This window comes from Stomoxys calcitrans, chromosome 3, assembly GCF_963082655.1.
Source record: "Stomoxys calcitrans chromosome 3, idStoCalc2.1, whole genome shotgun sequence".
Classification (NCBI taxonomy): Eukaryota; Metazoa; Arthropoda; class Insecta; order Diptera; family Muscidae; genus Stomoxys; species Stomoxys calcitrans.
In genome coordinates this window covers 128020248-128035248 of record NC_081554.1, presented here as the reverse complement: position 1 = coordinate 128035248, position 15001 = coordinate 128020248, and the positions used below count along the sequence as shown (strand labels likewise).

The 15001-nt window shown below is 35.8% G+C and overlaps 2 protein-coding genes and 1 long non-coding RNA gene across 5 annotated transcripts in view; 1 reads left to right on the top strand and 2 right to left on the bottom strand.

Moving 5' to 3' along the window:
• The window catches only part of LOC106090741 (phospholipid-transporting ATPase VA), a 126788-nt gene extending 121853 nt beyond the window's left edge, over positions 1 to 4935 (bottom strand). For 2 of the 3 annotated variants that reach the window (XM_013257026.2, XM_013257030.2), the window contains exon 1: positions 4400 to 4935. The gene's annotated coding sequence lies outside the window, so the exon portion shown is untranslated. The remainder of the gene's footprint in view (positions 1 to 4399) is intronic. The other variant, XM_013257027.2, reaches the window with a different exon arrangement.
• Positions 4936 to 13046: 8111 nt separating this feature from the next.
• Positions 13047 to 15001, top strand: part of LOC106090743 (rab GDP dissociation inhibitor alpha) — a 31110-nt gene continuing 29155 nt past the window's right edge. The window contains exon 1 of the mRNA XM_013257031.2: positions 13047 to 13601. Coding sequence (XP_013112485.1) covers positions 13208 to 13601 — 394 coding nt within the window. The 5' untranslated portion in view covers positions 13047 to 13207. The remainder of the gene's footprint in view (positions 13602 to 15001) is intronic.
• On the bottom strand, positions 13566 to 14030 carry LOC106090744 (uncharacterized). The gene is made up of 2 exons (XR_001221887.2): positions 13914 to 14030; positions 13566 to 13845 (listed from the first exon to the last, which is right to left on the bottom strand). It is a non-coding gene; the product is annotated as an uncharacterized LOC106090744 (long non-coding RNA).

Genomic DNA, 15001 nt, shown 5'->3' with positions numbered 1-15001 from the left:
AATTAAAATTAACAAATTGATATCTTCATTTATGTGATTGGAGTATTGGTTAGATCGAACCATATTTGGATATATCCAAATATAGTCCAACCTTCCATGTATGGATCTGAAGTGATAAAAAATTTATATTTTTATCCGATTTCGCTAAAAATGTTGTTGTTGTTGTTGTAGCAGTGTGTTGTACACTGCGGTGGCAGCCCTTGCCGATGAAGGAATCCATCGGGTCATTCCGATACGTACAACTGGCTTCCATGGGATTGGCGCTAAAAAGGTAGCATTGAATTGTAACAGACCCCTGTTCTTCCTTGGCGAATATGGTTCAGACATGATTATAGCTAGATATAGAAGCTATGTTTGCGATTTTTTACCTTATTTATCCAACATATAATAAATATATGCTCGTGTACAGAAAGACATGAATCATTGGCTACTATGGCTACAATGGTCTAAAGCCGCACAATATCCTGCAATGGATTTTCAATAAGATTTTAAGACCAAATAAAGAAAGCGCAAACTGACAAATCAAACGGAAAGGCACGTCGCATATGGTGTAAATCACTGCCTATAAACAAAAACAGCACTGGCAGAATCAACCTTTAGACGATCGCCGCGCGAAGAACAAAAGAGTTTTGCAAAAGACGTTTGTGTTTGTTGCGATTAGCATCTTTGGATAAGTTGGATTTGAATAAGTCAAGTAAGATTTGATCGTTTTTTATTGCGCTTAAGAAACAAGTCGACTTGAAGAGCCCTGTTCTAATTTAGATGTGTGCTTTACAACGGTTGTATGGTTGTAAATCTCCTGCTGATGATTTTTCTTGGTCGAAAATGAAACCACGCGATACAGGAAAGCAGTCAAATGCTTCTAGCAACAACACACTTTTTGCTGACTTTTAAATGTTTTTTGCTATACTATTGTTTGAATAGAAAGCATTAAACAATGGTCTAAAGCCGTACAATATCCTGCAATGGAATCTCAAATTTTAATAACAGTTAATTTTTACTCAGATAGTTAAATTAAAAATGTGCTATAAAACTGAATACTATGTTGATATTTTCGATAGACATGTTCCTAATGTTGTCCAGGCCTTTGTTGTGAAGAATTGTACGTTGATATTGGGTAAGAGAAACGAATGTTCTTCGGACAAGAGTAATTTAAGTTTCTAGCAAGCAGGTGTCGATGCGTTGCATTGGCCGTCCGAAATCGGCTAAAAATCCGGATTTTTCTCTTGTCAATATTTGTAGGATAAACTGGCGTTTCGTTGCTAGAATTTATTACGCTGTATTGGTAATGTTGAAACTGTTTACGATTTTTGGAATTTTGCTGTTTAAGTTTCGATTGTTGGCCCTTTTCAAGTCTATTCCTCCAATTACAGGATCTTTAATCGGCGGTGCGGAGCACCCATATTGTCTGTCCCCATGTACGTTTTCGGTCAGACCACCATGCCTGGATACCCATTAAAGAATGATTTTATTTTTATATCCTATTTGTTTGGCGCGAATCTTATAAATTTATTTATTTTAAAACATTTCTGCCCTTCATACGTTACAATTAGCCAAGAATGCAATTTTCAGTGTCGTCTTTCATTTTCTGAATAAATTTCTGCATTTTATTTTTGCATCCCATGTTCTTGTTTTGCTAAACGTAACGCGAGTTAGTAACTAAAAACGGGATTTTTTCATAATATGTATAAGGTTAGGTTAGGTTCCTAAAACTTTTGAACCTAGAGCTGTTAGTGGTTCGTTAAAAAAAAACGTTTGGATCTTTTTGTGCAACGGACGTTACGCACTTCAATCTCAAGATAAATGTGCTGGGACTAACTAGCACCATAAATCTTTGCATAATTCATTTTATTTTGCAATAAGGATAGGTTAGTATTAAGATTACATTTATTTGATCAATGTTTGTGGATAATACAAGAAGATTAGAACTCCATAAGCCAGGGAGCCAGTCCGTAGGACGAACACAAGACAATGAATAACGTTGAGCACACGTCGCAGCACTTAGCGCCAATTTGTGTGATATTCATCACTCTCATGAGAAGCCAATTGAAACCCACAGGTCGTATCTACAGGTTGAAATCGGTCTTATGGCCCGGAGAGATCTGGCTCACCTTTTGGAGCTTGACGAGGAACACCACATGCAAAATTGTGGTTACAACAGCATCATCGGACGGAGAAAGCTTGTAGTTCAGTCGATGATATATCATCAGGCCCTGGCGAGTTTAAGGTGCCGTAATTTTTTTTTGGGCTAAGCAAATTTAGTTTAGGTCCAATTTTCCCAAAAACCCTCAAACTCTTCCAGTGTCACATTCTTGGTTAATGATTTCTAGTTTGTGAATGTAGCCTCCAGTAATATTTTTTGAGGATAGGACCATCCGAAGTCTAGAGGCCTCGGATGTATCTTTCACGGAGCTGCATAACTCTATCAAGGATTTGTTCTCAGCCATTTTCATTTTTTTCAGTTAATTTAACTTGAAGACAAGCAGTGGTCAGTATAAACAGCTCATTCTTATGTCTTCTTAACTCAGCGTTATAGATGTCCTTGTACTTTGGTGCACATTTTATTTGCGCAACTCTTCCTTAGACCCAACAGTACTGTGGAGGGTTTAACATATTTCTCTGTGAAATAGACGGAGACTTATATTCTTAATGCTATTTATATGCTTGCTAGCCGAATCAGGCCTTCTTCGCTGCGCCTTCCTCGTTATACCTTTTATTTCATTACTATATTGCCATGATCGGTAAATGTCCTGTTTAGGGCGAGGTTTGTTGTGAGGATATTTCTTCCTGAATAGGGATGTCAAATTCGTTCTCTACTTCCAAATACCTTTCTTCCGAGTCCTATTTTACCATGGTGCGTAAATATTTTCGTTTCAAGAGATAGTTTAGGTGGGCATCCAGACCCTAAACACGAAGTAAAAATAAGTTTCATGCTCTATTCTCAAATACTTTCAATCTAACACCCATATTACTATGGTCGGTAAATACATACGATTTGGGGGTGTATTGGCGCAGATGCGACGACTCCGACGCACTGCTCTTGATATAGCTATAAAAGTTGTTCTTTACACGCAAATTCATTTGTGTTCAGCGCCGAATTGCCATGGTCGAAAAAAAGACTTACCCCCAAACCTTGGCTTCAAAATTAGATATCAGAATCGTTTTGTACTCTCATTTAAGTACCATATTGTTATGATGGGCCAATTAACGTATTTCAGATGTTTTTAGGAGCTAAAGCGCCAACCACAAACATAGACAACAATTTTAATGTCTTGTTCGTAATCTACTCCAAGTAGCCTTTTATTTGAGATCCGTATTTTGGGGCTTTTAGGGTTTCCCGATCCACCATTATTTGGACCTAATTTTTTACCCCATATTCCGAATACCTTTCATTTGAGTCCCATATTAATATGAACGTCCAATATGTCTGTTTTGGAGTTGGCCGCCCCCCTAAATGCTTGAATTTAATTTTTATTGCTATATTCGTATTCTACTCTCCAATACAATTCACTTGAAGTCCATATTAGCCCGATCGTCCACCTTCCGATTTTGGGTGGTTTTTGAGATCCGCATCCATTCAGATATCCCTTTTCCAACACAGTACCATTCTAAACCATCTATGAAAATTTCAAGAATATCGGTTCAGCCGCTTTTGAGTCGTACGGAGGATGCAAACAAACAAGCACAAATTTATTTTTATATAAATATATGTACGTATGTAAATGCAAATTTGTCCATGTACATTCATTTCATTCCATTTTATTAACCATTCTTTGTAATAAGAATTCCATTCCATTAAGGAATAGCGGCAAGCTTCTCACATATCAATGAGTGCTGTCTGATTCAAATTTAAACTCAATGAAAGGGGGCCTCCTTTTTATAGCTGAGTCCGAACGGCGTGCAGCAGTACGACACCTCTTTGAGGAGACGTTTTTACATGGCAAAACACTTCACAAATGTCTCCAGCATAAGGACGGAATACAACCGCGGAAGTAATTTTTATGATGTTCTCGCCGGGATTCGAACCCAGACGTTCAGTGTCATAGGCGGACATGCTAAACTCTATGCTACGGTGGCCTACCATAAGTATGTATGTAGGCTTAAATTCACAAAAATTATTCTCGCATCACAAATACTCCAAATTTAGTACACTTCTTGCAGCTTTCTCATCCCTATTGCAGACTGGTTTTGTTTTCATTTATTGCCAACTGAATTGTATTTACTTTATCTTAGAAGTTTAAAAGGCTAAATGCACGAAAGAATAAACATGCACATACATACAGATACGCATAATAACAAACACATTGACACACGTTTGGCAGCAATATATCGCTTTGCAAACATTATAGATCAATAAATAAGGCAGCAGAAATATGTAATAATGAATGGATCTACCTACACACTCTTTTTAAAATCAGCGAATATGGGGAAAACAGCCTTAGATACTCTGCTTAATATGAACAATTTATTTGTTTGCTTATTTTAAAGGCAGAAGTATTTGTTTATTCCGGATGACTTTATTTTACTCTTTTTTAATTATTATTTTTAGATTGCCTATGTGGTAGAGATGCTTCACACTTTCGACATAAAAAACACGAAAAATTGAGAACACTTGTGGTCGGAGTTTTGCAGATTTTTTTTTGTTTTGGGTCTGTGAATAAGAAAATCACGTTTGAACTAAATTGGACTTTCTTTGTTACATTACTTCTTTTGCAAATTCACTTATTTGGTTTAGGGCATTCCAATGCTGCAAATTTGTAAAACTGTTTCACTCTACTTCCAGCTATTTTCTCTTTTCCTCTCATTTAATTGAAAATAAAATGAATTTGAACCAATTTTTTACCAAACACTTCACATAATAAAACAACGACGTGTGTTTATCCGTTTATCCGTGTATCTTTTTTCATTTTACCCTATCATACTATTACTTCTTGTTCTTTTACCGATACTCGATGCCACGATGTTAATGCTTCTGTCAGACTGTTTATAAAACTGACATTTTACCATGACTTTCAGGCGTCAGCTGATGCAATAGGAACCTATTTACACAGAAGACATTACCGCCGAGTGATGAAGCTTATCTTTTTTCGAGGTTTATACAAAGCGACATTTTTGGAATATGCCTGGTACTAAGTTCATTCGCACGAAAATTATCTATTAATTGATTGCGAAGTACGCCGCATTCAATTAGACGATATAACACAAAGAAAAGTCGTACAGCAAAACAAAACAAATGCAACTGCATTAAAACAAAGTTATTTGTGACCCAGTTAGTAAGAAACTTGGTAAAATGTCGCAACTATTCTACTCATAGAACACAGTACCACAAAGGGGATTTAATAAGGTGGTCTCACGCATACCATAATTACCAGGTAGTGTACCGTAAACAGCTGAATACAATTTTTTCTCACGAAGCGCACTATCTATCAAGGAATTTTGGTTGTGTGTGTGGTATTGTTAAGAACCATAACTCACGCAAACAACGAAAAATCGAGCGAACTAGTGATATACACAAAATAAGTGTTGCACTAATCACGAATTAGCTGTTAACAGCCGGCCAGGTTTGACGGTATTAAGATGTCAGATTTTTGCTTGCATTCTCTTTGTTGTCATCTTCTTTCTCTAATATTCTCTGCTCATGTACGCACACGTATGCACACACGCACTCAAATTTCTTTGTGTGTGTTGGCAAACCGTCGATCAGCTTGATGGGAAAATGGCGGATTGCATCATATGATTTGTGGTTGTTGTACAAATGAGAGCACCTTTAATTGTTTCGCCATGGCTCTAATCGAAAAAATGTACATGTGCTATTTTGAAAAGTGATTTTAATATGTTAGTTTCGTCTGTATCACACGACATGTACAACTCAGCATGTGTTAAATTTGACATGTCCTAAGACAACTACATGCCGTGTAATAGAGCCTTAAGAAATTGTCAGATGTTAAGAAAAAGTGCTGCCCAAAAATCCCAATAATAACTTGTATTCAATGCAAACGCAGGGTTGCATTTGAATTTCGAAGAAGATTTGCAGCAAATCTCCCCAAATAAGTCAAATAAGTAGATTTTTAGATTTAAAAAGGTTGTCTCACTCGAACAGCTGCTAACAACCGGTCAGGTTTGACAAATATTTGTTTGCATTCTCTTTGTTGTTATTTTCTTTCCGGCATATTAATTGCTCATGTACGCACACGTATACACACACTCACACAAATTTTGCGAACACACACGCAAAACGTTGATCCGCTTGATGGCAAGATGGCGGATACATCATATGATTTGTGATTATTGTACAAATAAGATCACCTTTTATTGTTTCACCATGTTTTCCTCGTCGCTTTTGTGGAATTTGTTTGCGGAGTTACATTTTTGCAACGCTCGTCATTCGCTGTTGAAATTAAACAATTGAAAAGTGTTTTTGGACATGAAAATAAAAAATGGTTTAACTTTTGGGAGTGGCTTTTCTGACATTTGTTTGCAGGGTTGCTTTTTTCACCGCGTCTCTTTTCAACGCGCTGATTATGTTTAGGCCTTTAGACATGTCATATGTAATTTAAAAAACAACAACAAGTTGCACACATCGTGTGTTACGCACGAAAAATTTAACATGACAGATGGATTTTGGAATATAATGCAACTTTTTTGATTAAATCATGCTTTACATGTATATAAAAAGTACAGTGCATATGAGAATACATGCCGATTAGAGCGCGCTCTATACGTATTCGACGTACATAAAACAAGCCTTATGACAGCTCATATGACATGCCTTTTCGTCTAATGGCAGCTATAATAATAATTACGGGCCTATCCACTTTATGTTTTCGCTTGTGAACTAACCAATGTTGCCACTCAAGAAAATTATTTTCTACCAACATTTAAGAAAAAAAGATCGTTTAAACCGATCTCCCAATAATAAATTTGTAACTATAGAGCCGAGTTTGGCTGAAGCGATCTCTCGATTTAAGTGTTTGAGCCCAGAAATGCGCTTTTGCCCATTTAAGGATTTAAAAAGGTGGTCTCACGGGAACAGATGTTAACAGCCGGCCAGCTTAGACGGTATTACGATTACAGATTTTTGTTTGACTACTCTTTGTTGTTATCTTCTTTCTCGCCTATTCTCTGCTCATGTACACACACACATACACACAATCACGCAAATTTCTTAAAATTTACGGGAATTGCCACTCAAGGTAGTTTCGTTGGGGGTAGATTTTTGTTGTTGTGCTAATGACGCTACCTCTTATTTGTATCATATTACGTCGTATAGATTTATTGGAATAGTTTGTTATGACGGAAACATTTTTTTTCACACACACTCACACAAATTTAACATATATATATATATACAAATACTTTCTTATATATGCCACAAATACTTATTTTCTCCCCGAGTGTGTACATGCAAGAAAGATGACACTAACACTAAGAAAGACTTAGTTACAATTAGAAGTTTGGCGATCGCTTTTTTTACGTAAGAAAACGACTTTCTACTTACGACTTTCTGTCGTGAAATGTACATTTTCCCTAGATGAAAAAACAAGTTATAGTGAAATGAACACTTTTCATTAATATTTTGCGCTTATATCTTTTATATGAAGTTTCACTGCGAAACCCGAATATAGTACGAACCTTAAGAAAAAACCACAAATAAAAAACTCACACATAAATATGGACCTTCAAAAAACACAAATTTATCAAAAAATTTTTGACAAGAAATTGTGATCTATTTTGTTGAAATTCTTTTAAAATGTATTAAATTAGGAATACTGTGATTATTATTTGCCACCATTTATGAAAAAAATTCATTTTATTGTGATACCTTAAAAAAAAACCACAAATAAAAAAAACTCACACATAAATATGTACCTTCAAAAAACACAAATTTATCAAAAAATTTTTGACAAGAAATTGTGATCTATTTTGTTGAAATTCTTTTAAAATGTATTAAATTAGGAATACTGTGATCATTATTTGCCACCATTTATGAAAAAAATTCATTTTATTGTGATACCTCTTTCAATGACTGCGTTATTTGCGATAAATGAAACGTTTGGTCGTTCTTGTTTAAAACATGTAATATAGATCTGTATATAGTATGGAAACTCTAAGATGGCGGAAAAATACTGTTTTCGCTAATAAATAAATTGATTGTGATTTTTATTTATTAGCGAAAACAGTATTTTTCCGCAATCTTAGAGTTTCCATACTATATACAGATCTATATTACATTACCATATTGTTACAAACTATTATACAGAGTCGTACCCACTACATCTTGGCCAACCCGACAATACATTCGACTTCGATTGTAACTTAAATCATAGAAATTCATAATCTTCATATTCAATCGTTTCACAGTTATTACAATCACTAAGGCTGGTAGTGTTGCCCTCAGGATCTGCCAACTCCTTCGTCCCTACATCAACCACAATGCCATTTGGTGAAAAGATTTGTAATAACATTTGGTATCAATTCAATACCAGGTAAAGGAGGCTATTAAGAATTCACGGCGTCACATTTTTATTCTTGTCATCGCGCCAGAAGGGTTGGTAAAACAAATAAATAAAATGTTTTAATACAATTTGATTGCGTAAAAACGTGCTCAAATGTTCGAAAGAGCTCAAAATGGAATAGTACAAATTTCATTGACATTCTATTGGGTTGCCCAAAAAGTAATTGCGGATTTTTAAAAAGAAAGTAAATGCATTTTTAATAAAACTTAGAATGAACTTTAATCAAATATACTTTTTTACACTTTTTTTCTAAAGCAAGCTAAAAGTAACAGCTGATAACTGACAGAAGAAAGAATGCAATTACAGAGTCACAAGCTGTGAAAAAATTTGTTAACGCCGACTATATGAAAAATCCGCAATTACTTTTTGGGCAACCCAATACTTCAAAAACATGATAGTCTCTTGTGTGGAAAATTATGTTAAGTTGGTGTATTCATACCAAAACCACTTCTGGTAATCATTGGATATGGAACCAATAGCTGAATACAAAAAATTGAGGTTGGTCACGGTGTAAAATTACTTTTTATAATTATTAACATATATAATAAATATAAAATTAGAATAAACATTATTTCCATAGGTTTTTGTTTGGTTCATAATCAATAACGGTTTGGTTCTACCAAACGGTACTAACAATTTTATGTTTTATCCATACCATCCGGTATTGTTTTGTACCATACGGTGTTGCTTTACTTTCAATAACGTATGGTACCGAAATGACCACGTTTGGTATCAACTTTCCTCTGGGTGTGAATACAAAGAATTGAGGTTGATCACGGTATAACATTATTTTGCAATTATTAACATTAATACCAAAATAAAATTAGATTTAACTTATATTCAATGGTTTTTTTTTTGGTTCATTAGAAGGCGGAATAATTAATAACGGTTTGGTACTAAAACCAATAACGGTCTGGTGCAAAAACCAATAACAGATTGATATTAAAACCAATACCAGTTCGATAAAAAGGATAGTACCAAACGGTATTAATCATTCTGTGGTTCATCTATTCCATCCGGTATTGTTTTTGTACCATACGGTGTTGGTTTACTATCAATACCGTACGATACTGAAATGAGCACGTTTGGTATCAATTTTTCTCTGGGTGTACATCTAATTGATCCTCATCTTTAGAAACTTCAGTTAATGCGGCAGCATAATTCTTCTTCTTCGAGCAGCTGTTGTGAAAATGTCCCACTTCTGCATATATATAGCAAGAGTTCGGCGGTCGCTTAGGTTTCGAACTGTCCAAACTGCGAACAATTGTAACAGCGAACTTCAGCGTCTGGCATTTTTGCAGCAGTTGCCTTATTTTTCGAGCTGTTTCTAACATACCCATTTCTGGAACTCGTCATTTATACTGCCGACGTCGTTGTTCGTATCGATCGAGACGATGCATTAGTTCATCACTCGTATTAAGCCCCGATTAAACTGCTCTTTAAATTCGGGTTTAATGGCTCGATAATCTATTTTTCCTTTATAAAAACAACTGATGAGAGCCTTAAATCCGGATTTTATGAGGAGTGTTAACGGCGTTTTAGCGCCGTATACATACGATATGGCGTTTATGTTGTCATTCGTGCCATCCACAATGAAGTCAACTATCTCTTGTTCTTCTATGTCCGACCTGCCAGCAATCATTTCACGCTTGAAGAGGTTTGCTATATGACAATTGGCCCACATTGTCAACATATCTTTTTGATGTTCCTTCCATTCTGCGACGCCAAGTCCATACGTTGTGTACTTGGCTGGCGTTGTTCGTGTAGTTCCAACTCCGATTCTTTGTTGCAGCTGAAACATTTTCAACTGCAATATTAACCTGTCGACTAGAAAGGCGGAGTGTGGGTCAGTCTTCGGAATATCCTAATCATATGCATAACTTCCGTGTTTCATATAATTGGTATGTACCGCGATGGATTTGTTAGCAGCTTATTTAATGGCATCAGAATTGAATTTAATTGGCAATGGGAACTGTGATGGCAGGACGGACAGCCGCGGATTCGGTGGTAACGGGTTTAATGGCAGCGACAGTGTGTCAGGTCAGGTCGGTGTCAGCCGATTTAATGGCAGTTGTAGCAAGCTTGATGGCCGCACATTTGGTGGCAGTGGATTTGGCAGCAGAATTGATGTCCATGGTTTCGGTGTCAGCGGGTTTGATGGCAGTGGCAGCAGGATAGATGGCCGCAAATATGGTGGCGGCGGATTTGACGGCAGTGAACTCGGTGACAGCAGTATTGATGTCCTTTGATTCGGTGTCAGCGGGTTTGTCAATTCGCATAATGGATAATTCCTCAGGTGACTGCATTGCAGTCATACTGCATTGATCGCGTGGTTGGCTCAAAGTTGACGTTTGTGGAAATTCAGTTCTAGCGGCGGTCAACTTATTAATTGTTGACTGTCGGCCTGAACGTAAATACATTGTTATCTCTCGATATAAAAGAGATCTTGTTATATTCTTCGCTTCAAAATGTGTGTGAATAAGTTGCAACCCGCAACTTATCATTTTAGTGGTCCCTCTTCCGATGACTGCGTTATTTGCGATAAATGAAACGCGTGGTCGTTCCTGTTCAATACAAAATCACAATCCATTTATTTATTAGCGGAAACAGCAGCTGACGCCATCTTAAAGTTGCCATACTATACACAGATCTATTAACTGACAGAAGAAAGAATGCAATTACAGAGTCACAAGCTGTGAAAAAATTTGTCAACGCCGACTATATGAAAAATCCGCAATTACTTTTTGGGCAATCCAATTTATAACATTACCATATTGTTACAAACTATTATACAGATTCGTACCCATTACAATCTAATAAAAGTAATCGACGAAAAATATCACGAAAAGTGAATATAGTACCAGCCTTATGGCATAAATCGTCTGAGTTCGAATTCTGTAGAAAACATCAAAACATTTTCAGCTGTTTCTCCCCCTCACTGATGCTGGTGGCGTTCGTGATTATCTTAACTTGGTCATTTCGCTCCCTGGAGCGCTGACTCTAAAAAATTTAAAGCTAAAACGTTTTATCATAAAATTGTATATTATTTACTCAGAAGCTATAGCAACAACAAAGAATCTAAAAAAATTATGTGTCGAATCTCAGCAAGTAAGAGACTTTTACGAGGTTTATGACCTTTGATACTTTTCTATACAAGTATAATACGTTTTCGAAATTTATAACCTTTCGAAAACCTAAAAATTCAACCCCGTTTACATTGCTCATTAAACCCGGATTTAAGGCTCTCGTCAGCTGATTTCATAAAGGGAAAACAGATGATCGAGCCATTCAATCCGGATTTAAAAAATAGTTTAAACGAGGTTTTCGTCATAAGGTTGGTACTATTGTATATTCACTTTAGATAGTAGTTTTAAAGCAAAACAACTTGCTGATTCCATTCAGTAAGACATTTCCTGGCCAAAGTGCAGTTTATTGGCCCCTCACCGATTCCTCTGAAAATTGCATATTTTGTATAGCTGGGCTTGCTAATTGCTATGATATGAAAAATTCCCGGGGGAAGGACCTGGGTTTTGAGAAATAGGCCTCCAAAGTGTCAGTCAGAACTATTGAATAACTCTTAGGTTTTCCATCCGATTTTTACAAATTTGACATCTGGATGGCAAAGAGAGTTTTAATCAAAATACTTTTGGCTTTTTCCCACTTTGGACATGTGGAGGAGGAGAAAATCTTAAATCCGGCCAAAGGACTGCAAATTTGTCCAACTTTGGATGGCAAAGAGAGTTTTAATTAAAATACTTTTGGCTTTTTCCCACTGTTAGGAGGAGAAGAAAATTTAAATTTGGTTATTAAAAATTTATCTTGGTGTATTTTTAGTTTTGTTATAAATTAGTAAGGTGAATTATTCATAAAATGAAAGCTTAGCGGAGTGGCTATTGTGATCTGATGTGTAGCTTACTTTTTATGGGAAAATTTTGAATAATTTGTCGGTTTTCGACAAAATTTGTTCAAAATTTTACTATTTTCATTAAAATTAACAAAGTTTTTAAGATTTTTTAGTAATCTATCATATTGCCTGAAAGCGATTTAAAAAATTTACAAGATGGTTTTTATATTTTCCGAATCGGGTTAAAAATAAAATGTATAAGCATTTAATTTTTAACTATAAAGAACTATTTGTCATGGACTAGGTTCTTCCCCAACAAAATTTTTGTACAGTTTCATTCAGCACATCGAACTCTATACCCTGAAAAAAATTACCTCAAGTGCAGTTTACGCACTTGCTCCCTTTTCCTTATTAATTATGGTAAATTTTTAATAGAATTGTTTTTGTATCATTGTTATTTGTCTAGTTTTTCAAAAAGTAATCGCGAAAAAATGGGGTTTCAACGGTGAAAAACAAACATAATACCAGCCAATACGGACTATCTCTGGTGCATCACTATGCTTATAAGCAATCGATACAAAGAAAAAGTTGGTTATTCGTTTTTTTTTTGCCTCTAAAAGTCGACTGCGACTTTTCGACTATTTTTATAAAAAATCGATTAGTCGAAAGTCGACTAGTCGACTTAGATCCCTAAAAACGAGTAGAAACGAAGTGGAAGTTTCGCTGCAGAGGAGAAAAAAGTTTGGGAAGATTTGCGTTTTACTACTGTTAACTTAATTGATTAATCGATTGAAATTGCAATTCGTTTAGTGTGAAAAATTGGTCTAGAAAAAAGAAAAACTGCAAAATGAATGAGGAATACGATGCAATTGTTTTGGGCACCGGTTTAAAGGAGTGCATCTTGAGTGGTATGCTTTCTGTATCCGGAAAAAAAGTTCTACACATCGACCGAAACAAGTACTATGGAGGTGAATCTGCATCAATAACTCCTCTGGAAGAACTCTTCCAGCGTTTCAATATCGAAGTTCCGGGTGACAAGTATGGGCGCGGTCGGGACTGGAATGTGGATCTGATACCAAAATTCTTGATGGCCAATGGACAGCTGGTAAAATTATTAATACATACGGGCGTTACCCGTTACCTCGAGTTCAAGTCAATCGAGGGTAGTTATGTCTATAAGGGAGGAAAAATTGCTAAGGTGCCCGTAGACCAAAAGGAAGCATTAGCCTCCGATTTAATGGGTAAGTCTTTATAAAGAAAAACTTATAAAAATTTTGCAACAAAAACAGCTCACTTGTCGTCTGGCAATATCACCGTACTCCCTCTTTCTCGGTGAATAATTTTTGTGACACGTATTGTATGTAGTATGGTGGTGGTGGTAGAGGCAACGAAATTTAAGAGGCGAAAAAGCATAGAAAGCTGCTGCCGCCGCTGAGCGATAAGATGACTGTGCAGAACAGTTAGACTTGCCCATGTTTCCAATAGCTAAATATGTAACCAAAAATCTGCATTATTATATATCGGTCGTGATGATTTTTTTTATAAGCAATTACTTATTTAACAAAGTTTTAATTCGTTTCTCTTTGTACACCATTCGCAATTAAGTGGGGGTGATGATGAAGTTAACATCGCCACCTTTTTTTTTTTAATATTCGTTCTTTGTCGTTGAAACAGGGTACATTACGTTGTTGTTTTTTTTTTTTTTTTTTTTTTTTTTTTTTTTTTTTGCAAGTGTCGAAAATAAAAAAAATACACAATATATAGAGTTGCCATATTACAATCGTTCATAAAAGTTTGAGAGAATGCATATTATAAATTTGTAATCATTACATAGAAAAACTAAAAACTAACTAAAAATTAAACTAATATTTCATGATGTAGCAAACCTTTAAACTATAGACTCAATACCAACATTCGCGTTTTTTATTCTTAGGTGATTATTGCAAAATTAGTCCTAATTGGATGGATAAATATATGCCAGCTATATCTAAATCGGAACCGTTTTCGATTGTAATCGCTAGAAATATCGTAACAAGAATCACAATAGAATCCTTCGCGCAAAATTTCGTTGGAATCCTGGCAAATTTGAAGTTCATTGAATGAAATTTGCGACCTGCACTTTGTTCACAAATTAACATGACCAGACAGACAGACGGACATAGCTAAATCGAATCAGAAAGTGATTCTAATTCGATCTAACTTACCAAAGTGTCTAGCTCACTTCCTTCTTAGTGTTACAAACAAATGCACAATGTTATAATACCCTGTGCCACATTAGTGGTGTAGGGTACATTTAGGGTGGAACCATTATACGGAAGCTATAATGAGCTGGGCTCTTAAATATCCAGATTTAAGAAGTCTACGACCAACTTAGGATGCGTCCAAGAAGATCTGGTACTAAGTCGAGAAGAATTGTCTGTTCAGTTAAACAAGTGGCGTGATTGTTGTGTAGTCCCAGGAATATACATTCATCACGCTGGAATCAATCCTAGCTCTATTGGATTTAAGCGGATACATACGCTGGAACGCAATTAAGGCAGAACTTCTATGGTTTGCTGAGAGATGCTAAATTCTTCAGGTGCAAGGAATGGCGGTCGATCTTCAAGGAATGTGTTCACCGCTTCTGCTACCCTATACAAAA